We start from the raw sequence: 13,601 nt of genomic DNA, 5'->3' as shown, positions 1-13,601 counted from the left end.
CACATGCTCCAGCTAGCCCAGCATCAGGCTTGGCCATCAGCCAGTTGTAGAGACAGTGTTATTTCACTGACAGGCCCTGGTCATCCACACCCTGATCACTTGAAGGGGTCATCAAAGCCCAAGGTGGGCATGGGCAGTTGGCTGGAGAGCCTAGGTAGCCAAACAATGCTTCTGAGAAGGGAATAAGACTGAGATCTGCAGACCCTTGCTTGGCCACCAAGGAGATGTCAGAGGCTGACCACAAACTGAAGTGTTTGACTGCTCCTTCTAATGCTAAATCAACATGGCTCCCATGCTGACAGTTGGCCACCCAACTCCTCTAGCCACTTGGCTGGGTACATCAGTGTAAAAGCTTGAGGCCTGTGCTGTGGGAATGAGCACAAACCAGAGACCGACCAGTCTAAACCAGAAGGGAAAGTGCCCTTCTCACTGAAGATGACAGCTTAGAAGAGAGGGCGCCTCCAGTGGTGAGCAAGGGAAGCACATCTGTGGGTGGCAAATGACCCCGTTTCAGCAGAACACTGGGGAATTGCTGGAGCCCTGACCTGCGTGCCTGACTGGAAGAGCACTGCCAAGGAGCCCTTCTCAAGTCTTGGGTGCCTATGATACCTGATGGGTCATTTGTGCCCTATAGGGACCATTTATACCCTTGAGGCAGTGCCCAGGTGAAAGGGTGCTGGGACTCAACACCCTCTTTCTTCCAGTTGGGTCACCCTAGGTGGAGAACCTGGGTAGTACAGCCCAGACAGGCCCAGCATAGCCACAGTCTGCCTGTCCTCCAGGCCAGATAACCCACTAAGTATAAGAGCATATTACACATGCATGAAGTTAAAGACTTTATTTAGCTTTAAAGGCCCCATGCTCCTAGGGCATGCCTGCAGCAGTGCAGAAAAGCAGGTACAACTGTCCCTGCATGGGACTTGGCACTGACCACCTTGACCTACCTGGTGGCTTCCTGGACTAAGACCAGGTAGACCAGCAGGCCCAATGGTCATGAAAGCAGGATGACCTCAACCCATGATGCCTGGCTGGCAGGGCTGCATTCCTGATAGCTAGGTGTCCTCACTCTGTGAGCCGGGAGCCCCCTCGCCGACCAGAGTTATCACGCCATACATAGTAGTTGAGCATGGTGGCAAAGGCCAGCCAGGCCAGGTAAGGATACAGCAAGCGGGCAGCCGGTGGGCTCACTCGGTGCCAAGCCAGGGTCGTGGCGGTTGCCACCCCACTGACAAGCATGAGGTCCACCAAAGCCTGCAAAGAGAGAAGATGGGAAAGCTAAGCCCTTGCCAAGTCTAGAAGCCCTACTGAACTTCAGGTATGATGCCTGCTTCTGATCTTAGCTTCAGTTTCCTTGTCTGCAAATCCCTGCCTGAGTGTGCTGTGTGGAGTATGTGTGACAGCCCCAAGGGGACACAGCATATCCAAGAGGGGAGCAGCAGCTGAAAGGCCTCTGACCTGAAGATACAACATAGTAAAGTGCTGAGCCAGGAGGCCAGTGTAGGGGCCAGACTGCTACTGCTATGGTGCACACAGTGTCTCAGCAAAAGCTGAAAACAAACAAAAAACCAGGTCTCACTGTGCGGTCTTAGCTGACTATGAACCGGCTTTATAGACCAGGCTGTCAGACTAACAGCAATTCTCCTGCCTCTCCTGGCACTGCAGACCAGGCAAGCATCACTAGGTCTGAACGAGAACATTTTTAAGGAGAGGTTTGGTCCTCATGTGTCAGAACACAGAGCACCAGGTGTAATGCCAGTGTTTGACACCACTGCTTCTGTATCCAAGATGGCAGCCCCACCCACTTCGACCTGGCCCTCCAGACTTTCTTCATGGAGGGAAGATGGGCTGAGATGGCATTAGTACACAGGTCACTGTCACCTAGTCTAGCCTAGCCCTCTCCTGGGCTCAACTGATTCTCCTACTTCAGCCTCCTGAGAGCTGAGACTACAGGGGCCCCACTGCATCAGACTCAGAACTCCTAAAGGGGTTGCAGGCCACAGGCCTCCCCCAACACCTGTAGATACTGACCCCACCTGGGATGTGATGTCACCTGCTCTCCCAGGGCCATTTCCAATGACCCCAAGAGTCAAGTTACAGCCATACTTACCCAGCCCATCTGCCGGGCACCAAAGAAGATGGGGGGCCACGCCCAGTTCAGAGCCAGCTGACCAGTGTAGAGACCCAAGGGAACCATAGCCTCCTCTGTGAAACCTCCCAGCTCTTTCCAGATTATGTAGGAGCCATACCTGAAACAGACAACCAATCAGGATGTCTCAGGGCAAGGCCAAGAGTATTCCCCTCCTCTGAGACCACACGTTGACGGCTGGAGTATGCTCTGCTACTGACTTCTGTGTGACCTCAAAGGAGCTGCTTGCTCTCGCTGGGCCTTTGTTTCTTAGAAGATCACTACAGAGATTGGACTTGAGAACCCAAGTCAGTATGGTTACAGAATGAAGGCTGGGGGTGAGGGGACAAGCAAGTGACAGCTTGGTCATTGCAGGTTGTTGGGGTCACAAGGCGACAGCTGTGGAGGGCTTCTGGGAATGGACCACACTAGGGCCTGGTGCTGTACAGTACGACAAGGAGATTGTGGCAGCCTCGTGTTTGCCTTGGCCCATGTTGCTGTTGTCCACACTAACCTTTATACATGGGACAGCCTGGGTAGTTTGAACCCAGGCAGGGTTCCCAGAGGCAAGCAGGAAAAAGTTCACTCTCGCAATGCATAGGTTGGCAGCCTCACCACCCTCTCTTTCTCAATGGGAAACGATGCCACTCAGTCCGTGGGCCTCCCTCTGCAAAGGCCCCAATGCCCAGACTGATTTAGGGGGAGCGGGGCACTACATGGGGCACCTACAACTACTACCTACCCCATGGCCGAATACAGTGTGCCCCAGATGGGAGCCAGTGTCCAGCGAGGCGGATGCCAGGAGGGTTTCTGCAAGCTAGCATACCAGCGGAGGCCCTCACCACGCACAAAGTAGGCTCCCATGAAGCCCCCCAGGCTGGGCACCAGAGTGAGGCCCACGGCGGGTACCCAGGATTGAGACATAGTGATTGCAACTGCTGTTCTGGAAAGATCTGTAAGAGAACACAGGGCGGGGTGAGGGCAGTTCTAAGAAAAACCTTGGGGGCCAACCCTTCAGCACCTCTGGGGTCCTGTCCCCCAGGATCAACCAGCCCACTTATTCCTGCGGGTGTGGAAGGAGAACAGAGTTGCCACCCACACTCATGCCCCTGCCCAGAGGTGTCACTAGGGCTCCACCCACCTCCTTCCTACTCCTACTCCAAGCATCTGTTCTCTCACCTCATCCTCGATCTGGGGTCTCCTGGTGCAACCTCTACTCCTTGCCTCTCTGTTAGGAAGGCTCTCAGTTCTGCTTCCCCTCAGGCCAAGTGTCACTTGGGGATGCTGGGAGATCTGTGCCTTGTGTCGCAGACTATCACTCACTCATTCCCTTGGTGATTGGCAGCTGGCAAAGCTTGGCTCCCTTTCCACACCCACCTACCATGACCTCAGAGGAGTCTCTTCACTCCTCTGTCATGCACTATGTTGACGCTGCCTACTTCGGTGTCCCTAGGGGGCAGCATAGAGTATCCTGATCCTCAGATGTCTACCTCTGAGGCCAACCCCATGTACCAGAGAAGGAGGACAGACAGCCTTCCCAAAGTTGCCCAGCACTCTCAGCCAGGCTCTGCCCTGATCACAAAGTTATACACACACACGGACACTCAGGAAAACGATCAAGACTGGGTCCCAGCCTACTTTCCGTGTCTTACAGCTGGTCTCAGGCCCTTTGCAGCCAATCTCTGGGCTGAAGTCAAGTCCCTGTGCGATTGAGAATGGGGAACCCTGGTGTGGAAGTCCAGGGTCAGCCCTACCTCTGCTTGCTCTAGGAGTACAAAGCCAGTCAGTACCCTGACTGGGACTCAGTTTCTCCATCAGAAAAACAGTTCCCACTAACACACACACTGTTAGTAGCTGGAGAATCATGGTGTCTGCTTGCACTGGGTAAGAAGCCACCCAGGGAAGTGTCTCAGTATGGTAAAGCATTTGCTATGCAGAGTGTGAAAAATGTCATTTGGATCCCCAAAGATCCATATGAATGCTGGGCAGATGTGGTAATCCACTTGTCATTCCAGCACTGTGGAAGCAGAGCAGGATCCTCAGAGCAAGTCAGGTAAACCATCAAGAATTGGCAAACTCTGGTTCAACAAGAGATTCTACATCACTGAATAAAGGAGACATCTATTGAGGAAGACACCAGATGGAACCAGAGGTCCATACCTGTATACAAACCTTCCCCCCCACCCCCTGGAACAAAATAACATCCTACATATAGCTCAGTGGTAGGTAGACAGAGGACTTCATTAACAAGACCTTGACTTCAGGGGCTGGAGCGATGGCTCAGCGGTTAAGAGCACTAATTGCTCTTCCAGAAGTCCTGAGTTCAAATCCCAGCAACCACATGGTGGCTCACAACCATCTGTAATGAGATCCAATGCCCTCTTCCAATGCATCTGAACAGTGTATTCATATACATGAAAAAAATAAATAAATCTTAAATTAAAAAAAAAAAAAGACCTTGACTTCAGTCTATGGTATGAGGAAAACAACCCCACTGCCTGTAGTTGTTTGAATGAGACTGTCCCTCATAGGCTCAGTGATTTGAATATTTGGTTCCTGATTGGTGGTGCTGTTTGGGTAGGCTTAGGAGGTGTGGGGGCTGAGCTTTGAAAGCCAAAAGCCCCACCTCCTTCAGTTTGATTTCTCTGTTTCACGTTTGAAGATGTGAGCTCTCAACTTCCTGCTCCTTGCAGTATGCCTGCTCCTTGCCACACCTGCCCCCCTGCCATGCCTGCCCACTATGATGGACTCTTATTCCTCTAAACTTTTATTACTTGCCTTGGTCCTGGTGTTTTATCAAAATAACAGAAAAGTAGCTAATATTGTACCCAAGAACAGGGGAGTCTCACACACTCCCTCCAAGCTTCCGAAGACTCATTTCTTTGTTTGTAAAGTGCTTGGCAAGCCAGGCAAGTGTTCTGAGCTATACCGCTACCCTGGAAGAGAAATTTTTTCTTATTCTTTTTTATTATTGTTGTTGTTGGTCCTGAGAACACTGAGTCTAAGCCTCGGGCATACCAGACGAGCATTTTACCACTGAGTTGCATGCCCAGATCTCTCTTTACTTTTTGTTTGTTAAGTGACCTAATTAGACTTGTTGTTGTTGTTGTTAATTTTATGCCTCCATCAGAAGACTGGCTGTAGGCAAGTCTGTGGGGCCTTCCTCTGCTCCGTGATTGATGTGGGGGAGCCTAGTCCACTGTGAGTGGTACCACTCCTGGGGAGGTGGAGGTCCTGGGTTGTATAAGAGAGCAGGCTGAGCAAGAGAACAAACCAGTAAGCAGCACCCCCTCCATGGCCTCTGCATCAGCTCCTGCCTCCAGGTTCCTGCTCTGACTTCCCTCAGCAATGGACTGTAGTCTGTAAGCTACATAAGCCCTTTCCTCCGCAAGTTGCTTTGGTCATAGCATTTTATCCCAGCAATGGACAGTGAACCAGAATAGTAAGTAACTAGGCTGGCCTTAAACTCACAGTGTAGCCCAGACAGACCTTGAACTTTAGAACTTCCTGTGTACAGCATCCAGTCACGGCTTAGAGGACATTTTTAATGAGTTGAAAACTGTCTTCGGCATGAACTTTTTGGGAGAGCAGGAGTGGAGACAAAGTGTCTCTATGCGGCCCTGGGCTATCCTGGAACTCACTCTGTAGACCAGGATGGCCCTGAACTCAGATCCACCTGCTCTGCCTCCTGAGTGCTGGGAATAAGTTATGTGCCACCACCACCCAGCTGTTTTCAACATAACCCTAAGGCAGACCAAACCATTTACTTCTCAGGAGGGGGTTGGCAGCCCCTCCCAGTACAGACAAGGCAGTCACCAGCATTTTTCTGCATGTTTGTTGAGTCATAAGACTCATCCCCCCCTTGAGAAAGCTGGGGTACAAGAAATATCTGTCCCAAACTGGCTGTTCACTTAGCTCAGACTCGTGTCACCTCAAGCAAGCTTGGGTTGCCTCAGAAGCTGCTTATCTCTGCAGTGGGAACACATCCCGCCTTTCTAATAAATGCCACAGCAGTGTGGTATCCAGTGAGCAGGAGGGGGCCATGACCAGTGCATTAATTAGGCTTCCCTGGATGTCAGCATGGTCAGAGCAAGCAGAGGCCCCACATCACACTGTGAGAAACTGAGGCCCAGAGGCAGCGTGGAGAGCTGCAAAGTGAGGCACTGAGGGCCCCGCATAGGTTCAGTTTTCTCTCTCACTCTCAGAAGATCACCGGGAGCTTGCCATCGCTACAACGGACGTGGACACCACAGTCCCCTTGGGCACACTTGATGATCTTGCCAAACCTCAAGCCTGGGCCTGAGCCCAGGAAGAACCTCAGGAGGAGACTTCTGCACAGACTGACAGTGCTCGGTGCCCCGGAAAGCACTGGCTCACAAAGGTGAAGAAAGACGGAGGAAGAAGCCCAGAACTGCGGAACATGAGTGATGGGAAGCAGTGGGCTCTGGGAAGCACTGGGGCCTGTGCAGGAAGGTGGCCGGTTCTAGAAGTCAAACCTGAAGCTGAATGAGGGAGAGAGTACCTGAGTGCCTGAGACGCTGGAGTGGAGGGGAGGGCCTAGGAGAATAAGAAGCTGAATGGGGGAGTGACTGGGGGTATGAGAAGCTGAGTGGGGGGGAGTATCTGGGGGTATAAGAAACTGAATTGAGGAGTGGGGGAACCTGGGGGGGAGTGCCTGGGGGAATGAGGAGGGGAGTACCTGTGGGGGAGTACCTGAATGGAGTACCTTGAGTATGAGAAGCTGAGAGGGGAGAAGCACACTGGGGAGTACCTGGGGAATGGAGAATACCTGGGGAATGAGAAGCTGGGGGGAGTACCTGGAGTTATGAGAAGCTGAGGAGGGGGAGTACCTGGGGGAATGAGAAGCTGAATGGAGGAAGTACTTGGGGGTATGAGAAGCTGAATGGAGGGAGTACCTTGAGTATGAGAAGCTGAGAGGGGAGAAGCACACTGGGGAAAGTACCTGGGGGTATGAGAAGCTGAATGGAGGGAGTACCTGGGGGAATGAGAAGCTGAGTGGGGGTAGTATTTGGGCGTATGAGAAGCGGGTAGGGAAGCTGAATGGAGGGAGTACCTGGGGGAATGAGAAGCTGAGTGGGGGTAGTATTTGGGCGTATGAGAAGCGGGTAGGGAGTTGTACCTCTGGTTTCTGGGCTCTCTGAGAAGAGGGGGAGGTAGATGGAGCCTATGGGCCATTTGTTTTGCGTTTGTACGTTTGCCAAGGTTTAGACAAGAAACTGCATTGTCCCTACCAGCACTGTAGCACATCTTGTAACCCCCAAGGCAGGAGGATTGTGAAGTCTATACCAGCATGGGATGCACAGAGGTAAGGGAGGGAGAAGGAATCAGTGTCCCTACTTAAGGTCACTGCTCCTCCCGTTGCCAAGTTGCCAAGTCCCCTTCACAGTATCACTCCTGCTCCACAGCCTGGGGACACCTGTCAGGGACACCTGTCAGGGTTTTCAATTGGTTTTGTTGTTTGCTCGTTTTGTGGAGCCCAATTGAGTCTGAACTCAGCCCTGTAGCCCAGGCTAAGCCTTGATGCATACCTTCTTCAGTCTCTGAACTCAGCCCTGTAGCCCAGGCTAAGTCTTGATGCATACCTTCTTCAGTCTCTGAACTCAGCCCTGTAGCCCAGGCTAAGCCTTGATGCATACCTTCTTCAGTCTCTGAACTCAGCCCTGTCGCCCAGGCTAAGCCTTGATGCATACCTTCTTCAGGCTCTGAACTCAGCCCTGTGGCCCAGGCTAAGCCTTGATGCATACCTTCTTCAGTCTCTGAACTCAGCCCTGTGGCCCAGGCTAAGCCTTGGTGCATACCTTCTTCAGTCTCTGAACTCAGCCCTGTAGCCCAGGCTAAGCCTTGGTGCATACCTTCTTCGGCCTCCCAGCTCCTGAGGCTCAGGTTACAGGCCTGCAAGCCTGCACTGCCACAGCCTGGTTTGCACTGTTGCTGCTTTTCCTCTCCCTCTCTAGGATTTATTCATTCATTCATTTTATGTGTGTGAGTACACTGCCACTCTCGCTCTCTTCAGACACACCAGAGGAGGGAATGGGCAATCGGATCCCATTACGGATGGTTGTGAGCCACCATGTGTTTGCTGGGACTTGAACTCAGGACCCCTGAAAGAGCAGTCAATGCTCTTAACCACTAAGCCATCTCTCCAGCCCACCTCTCCTCTCTTAATAGGGGCATGAAGATATTCACCATGTAGCCCAGACTAGCCTCAAACTGATAGTCATCCTCTTACCTCAGCCTCCCAAGCCCTTAGATTACTGGGCAAGAACCACCACTCCTAACAACAGGTTTTATTAACTGAGGTGAAATTCCCCAAATATAAACTAACAATCTGAAATCACACAAGTCAATGATATTGCTGTCTCCCCAGCCACCATCGACACCAGGTTCCAAACATGTCCATTTAACACAAAGAAACCAGTGCCTGCTGGGCACTTGCTCCTTGCCCTACCCCACAAACAGCAAGTCCCTTAGGTCCCTCAGCAGCTGCCTTTTCTGAACATTCCCTAGCAAGTCAGAGCCTGTGTGGCTGGCTTCTTTTCTGAGAACCCTGTCTTAAAGGTTTTCCAGCCTTACACCCAACAGGGTAGTACCTCTTCCTCTCACCATGGCTCTGAGGAAGAAAGTGCTCTCATCACTGCAAATGGGGGGTGGGGTGGGGGGATTCTCTGTGTCCAGTAAGTCCCCAAATGGGACCAACCAATGTCTCTGTTGATGGATTTCAGAGTATATCAAGTCTTCCATTAAAGGGTGGTGTATGTCCCAAGGACATACCAGAAGGACAGGATCTAGGGACAGGACACTGAAGCCCAGGTTCCCACTCCCACCCTCCAGCTGTCCTTCGAAGGGGAGGCTGTCTTTATGCTCTGCTGCACTAAGGGGATCAAAGGGAGAACACCCATTTCCATCCAAAGTCACAAAACACGACTGTCACCGCCCTGCTTAAAACTGAAGGAGAAAGTTGGGCCAGGGACCTTCCAGGGAGCCTCTTGGAGGCCGCCCAGTTCCTGAGTCACCCACATGGAGGGGTGGTAGACAGGCAGGGGCAGGGCCCACAAAGCTGAGTCACCCCCGGCTAGGCTGAGCTGGGCAGGAGATCAGCTCAGGGTGGAGTCCCAGGATAGTATAGAAGACAGGGCAGGGATACTCAGAGGGGGCGAAGCTGCCCACTCACCCTTTATTTCTGTCTCTTCTAGAAGGCACGGAACATCCCAAGCTTCACTCTGTTATCAGCTTGCTCAGAGTGAAGGACGGGACACCAAGATCTCCCTGGAAAACTCTATCAGTGTGGGGACCACTCAGTTGCTTTCTCCAGGAGAGGAGATGGCTACCTCTCCACTTCCAGAGAACACTTTGGACAGATAGATGGTCCAGGACAAGACAGAGCAGAGTATGGTGGTAGGCCTTCTCCACTTTCACCACCCCAGGACCTCAGGGAAGGAGCCAAGCCTTACTCAAAGACATTTCACAGGGCTCTTTCCGCACATTCATATTCCTCACAGCAGCCACAGGGCAGGAGTCAGCCACCTCCCTTTGATCCACAGCCCCCTAAGGGGGTTTATTGCTAGTGTCACTTTCTAGGTGAAGAAACTGAGGATGCGGGACTGTAGAACAACCCAGGTCAACATCTCTAACACCCACGATGACACACGGTCACTCATGGATATCTGTCACCTCCCCTTGGGATACAGTGCCCTGGGCAAGGATCAGACCCACAGGCTGTGATTACTCTCTTCTCAGTGTCTGATGGGTCTCAGGCCAACAGCATCAACACCATCACTCCATAGAGCCTCGACCCCGCCTCTTAGTAGGACAGCCAGAAAGGATGCCTGAGCCCTCCCTCTCCTAGGGTCAAGGCTGCAACTCCGTACTCCTTCGCTCTTGGCTAGGCATCTTAGACCTTCTACTACTCAGCATCTGAGTTTGTGAAGCTAGGACAGAACCAGTGGGCCTGGGGTACCTGTTGCTCTGGGCCTTTCCTAGAGACTATAACCTAGAAACAGAAGGGAGCCAGCCACGCCCTCTTCCTGCCACCGCATGAAGCTCCTCCCCATCCTTGAGCTTTCCTCCCAGCGAGCCGTTTTTGTCCCGAGGAAATTTAGGACTTTTTGTTCTGAACGAACTTGCAAATCCTCCTTATACCTTTTGCCAGCCTTTCTCATTCTGAAAGTAATCACTGTGCCAGCAACAGGTCGGTTAGGACCGGCCGGAACTGGTCATCTTGAGGTCTGGGATGTGGGGAAATGGCGTGGCGGAGTGGCAACTTTTTCAAACAAAACTGGCTTTCTGGCGCCGCTTGCACAACCCCTAACAAGGGGAACGCAAACAGAAGAAGTCGAAAACTCCGATCAGAGAAAAGCTTAAAAAGCAAGCCTGCTGTCTGTCTGTCTCACCCCTCAGGGACCCACTATCGGGCGTTTCTGGACGCTAGCGGGTCTCAACCCTGCCCGGGCCAGGCACAAACACGCAATGCCCGAGTGCACACATCACTACAGAGGAGAGGCGTCCACACCACACATGCAGGAGAAGCAGCCTTTGGTCTCAGACAGTTGGGCTCAAGTCCTGGCTTCTATACGTTGCCTTTGCACAGCCTCAGTTTCCCACGGATCCCAGCACTCCCCTGCAAGGGAAGCAGGATTCCCAGCAGCTAGAGGATCCTTCTTTCTCTCCGCCCAGCTGCCTCCAGCAGCAGCCGCCGCCCCCTGCCCCACCGAGGCACAGGATCTTGGCCGTCGTCCCCAGAGGCCGAGCACCCTCGGCAATGCATTCTCGGGAGGAGTCCCACCCGCTTGGTCTTGGCCTCAGTTTACCTTTTAGCTCCCTGCTGTCAGGGTCTCACCTACCCACAGCCTCGCTCACGCAGTCGCTGGCTGCTCCGTGAAGAACACTGCGCGTAGAGGTTGGTAACCGCTGACCCCGCCTCGCCTCGCCCCGCCCTGCGCCGCACCCGGAGGCACCCTGGCTTCCCAGACCCGCCCTCAGACTGGCACCCCTCTTTTTTTTTTCCTCTCCCCATGGTAGGCCTGAACACAGAGATCCCTGCTCAGGGCATCGCAGACAGGCCACTGTTCTGCATACAACGAAAGCCACAGTAGTGGCACGTGCTTGTAATCTCACACCCGAGAGGATGAGACAGGAGGATGACAGTGAGCTCGCTGCCAGTCTGAGCTGCGTATTACATTTTTTTTTTTCGACTGTGCCTGACTGAATTCTACCTAACATCTTATTCCGTATTTTGTTTTTTGTTTTTTGGGTTTTTTTGGTTGTTGTTGTGGTTGTTGTTGTTGTTTTAATGGGGGACTTGGGGTATAGTTCCATGGTGAAGTGCACAAAGGTCCCCGAGTTTCAATCCCTAGCACTACCCAAAACAAAACAAAACAAAACAAAACAAAACAAAACTAACCACTTTCTGCCCCTTGTGGTAGTAAGGCCCTAGGCACTGTGCCTGGCCACACCCACTTGCTGGCAACCCTCAACCTCTCTTCCTGTGAGTCAATCAGAGTAGGCTGGCTGGCTAAGAAGCCTGTTTCAATCTTCTGGGCCCTGGGATTATAACTGTACACCACAACCCCCAGGGTTTTACACAAGACGTGAAACTCAGATCCTGGTAACTGCAAGGCCAGTGAGTACGTGACCTACTAAGGCTTCCTCCCAGTCCCGGACTTCCTGTTCTTAACTGGAAGCACAGCAACAGAAGGGGTCTGGTTGTGACATCTCTCAGCACACCTCTGGAGCCTTGCCAACCCCCGTGGCAATGGCTGTACACGCCTTGTACATGCCCACAGCCTTTCAGTCTCTCTGCTCCCCTCTGGCATACCCTTGTCTGTCTCCTGGATGGGTTTTGTGACCTGTTGTATATTTGCCAAGGCTTAAATGTCCCCTGGGAGGGGGGGAATCCCAGGTGGAAATTTAGTCCCCATGATGAAGGATGACGAGGTGAAACCAGGTGGGACCAGGTGGACCTTGAAGAGGTGACTATGTCCCAAGGGACTCACTGTGTGGCCCTAGTCCATTCACGATTCACTCAGGAATAGATCCATCCGTTATCCTGAGTGTAGGTCTGGTGTCAAAGCCAGCTAGTGCTGGTTTTTGGATGTGGTCCCTTTGCCAGATGAAGCCCTGCATCCCTTGGATTCTGCAGAGAGTCTCCACCAGCAAGGAGGCTTTTGTCAGATGCAGCTTCTGACCTTGAATTCCACAACCCTGAGGACTGTACGTGGAATAAACTTGTACTCTATATAAATGGCCCAGTCTGCCATTCAGTGATAGAAACAGAAAATGAACCAAAGCATCTTCCCTCTTAGTGGGCTCCGTACCAGGGTGTCTGGAGGGTGACTTTATAAATCTGCCCTCCCCCATGTGGACTGATGCCTCTCTAAGAAGTCCCACTGTCCTTCAGAATCTTGGAGGTGTGTTGTGGTCTAACGGCTTCATGCTGTGCTGTGGTGTCAGTATGCGACTATATAGGTCACTGGTACACTTGACTGTTGATGCCTTTTTTTTTTTTTTTTAAGATTTATTTATTTATTATTTAAGTACACTGTAGCTGTCTTCAGACACCCCCATCAGACCTCATTACAGATGGTTGTGAGCCATCATGTGGTTGCTGAGATTTGAATTCAGGACCTCTGGAAGAGCAGTCAGTGCTCTTAACCACTGAGCCCTCTCTCCAGCCCGACGCCACCTTCTTGGCTACAGCCTGTGGATGCAATCTATCTGGGTCTTTCTGGAAAAGTTTAAGTTAGGGCTGCAAAGATTTGAGACTTTATGAGCACACCTTCTAAGCAAGTTTAAGCTTAGTCCACGGAGCCAGCCCTCAAAGGGCCTGACCTTTCTTATTTCTCTTTTTGGTGTATAGGTTTCTTTTTTTTTTTTTTTAAGATTTATTATATATAAGTACATTGTAGCTGTCTTCAGATATACCAGAAGAGGACATCGGATCTCCTCACAGATGGTTGTGAGCCACCATGTGGTTCCTGGGAATTGAACTCAGGACCTCTGGAAGAGCAGTTGGGGCTCTTAACCGCTGAGCCATCTCTCCAGCCCCTGGTGTATGGGTTTCTTGCCACATTTATGTATTGTACCACATCTGTGCCTGGTGCCCACAGAGGCCAGAAGAAGGCATTGGAATCCTAGAACTGAAGTTAAGGATGGCTGTGAGAATTGAACCCAACTCCACTGAAAGAGCAGCTAGTGCCCCCCCTTTTTAAAACATTTATTTATTATATATATATGAGTATAATGTAGCTGTCTTCAGACACACCAGAAGAGGGCATCAGATCTCATTACAGATGGTTGTGAGCCACCATGTGGTTGCTGGGAACTGAACTCCAGACCTTAGGAAGAGCAGTCAGTGCTCTTAACCACTGAACCATCTCTCCAGCCCCCATTTTTTTTTTTTAAATCTTTATTTTTGGAGTCTCCTGATAATTTAGGCTGACCTTGAACTCATGCTCTT

General features: G+C 51.7%; 1 protein-coding gene across 1 annotated transcript; it reads right to left on the bottom strand.

The window, feature by feature from the left end:
* Window positions 1-823: 823 nt before the first annotated feature.
* On the bottom strand, window positions 824-11,039 carry Tspo (translocator protein). Its single transcript, XM_032890898.1, has 4 exons — window positions 10,987-11,039; window positions 2,868-3,078; window positions 2,108-2,246; window positions 824-1,251 (listed from the first exon to the last, which is right to left on the bottom strand). The coding sequence occupies exons 2-4, from the start codon at window positions 3,047-3,049 to the stop codon at window positions 1,063-1,065; spliced, it is 510 nt and encodes a 169-aa protein (XP_032746789.1). The 5' UTR covers window positions 3,050-3,078; window positions 10,987-11,039; the 3' UTR covers window positions 824-1,062.
* Between the last annotated feature and the right edge of the window lie 2,562 nt (window positions 11,040-13,601).

Source organism: Rattus rattus, chromosome 1 (genome assembly GCF_011064425.1).
Source record: "Rattus rattus isolate New Zealand chromosome 1, Rrattus_CSIRO_v1, whole genome shotgun sequence".
Taxonomy (NCBI): domain Eukaryota; kingdom Metazoa; phylum Chordata; class Mammalia; order Rodentia; family Muridae; genus Rattus; species Rattus rattus.
The sequence above is the reverse complement of the archived record's forward strand: the minus strand, read 5'-3'. Positions and strand labels throughout refer to the sequence as shown.

Coding starts and splice junctions, on each gene's coding strand:
- Tspo (XM_032890898.1), bottom strand. CDS start 3,049: ATGTCTCAATCCTGGGTACCCGCCGTGGGCCTCACTCTGGTGCCCAGC. Junction 2,247..2,867: donor ACACTGTATTCGGCCATGGG/GTAGGTAGTAGT, acceptor TGTCTGTTTCAG/GTATGGCTCCTACATAATCT. Junction 1,252..2,107: donor GTGCCCGGCAGATGGGCTGG/GTAAGTATGGCT, acceptor CTCTCTTTGCAG/GCTTTGGTGGACCTCATGCT.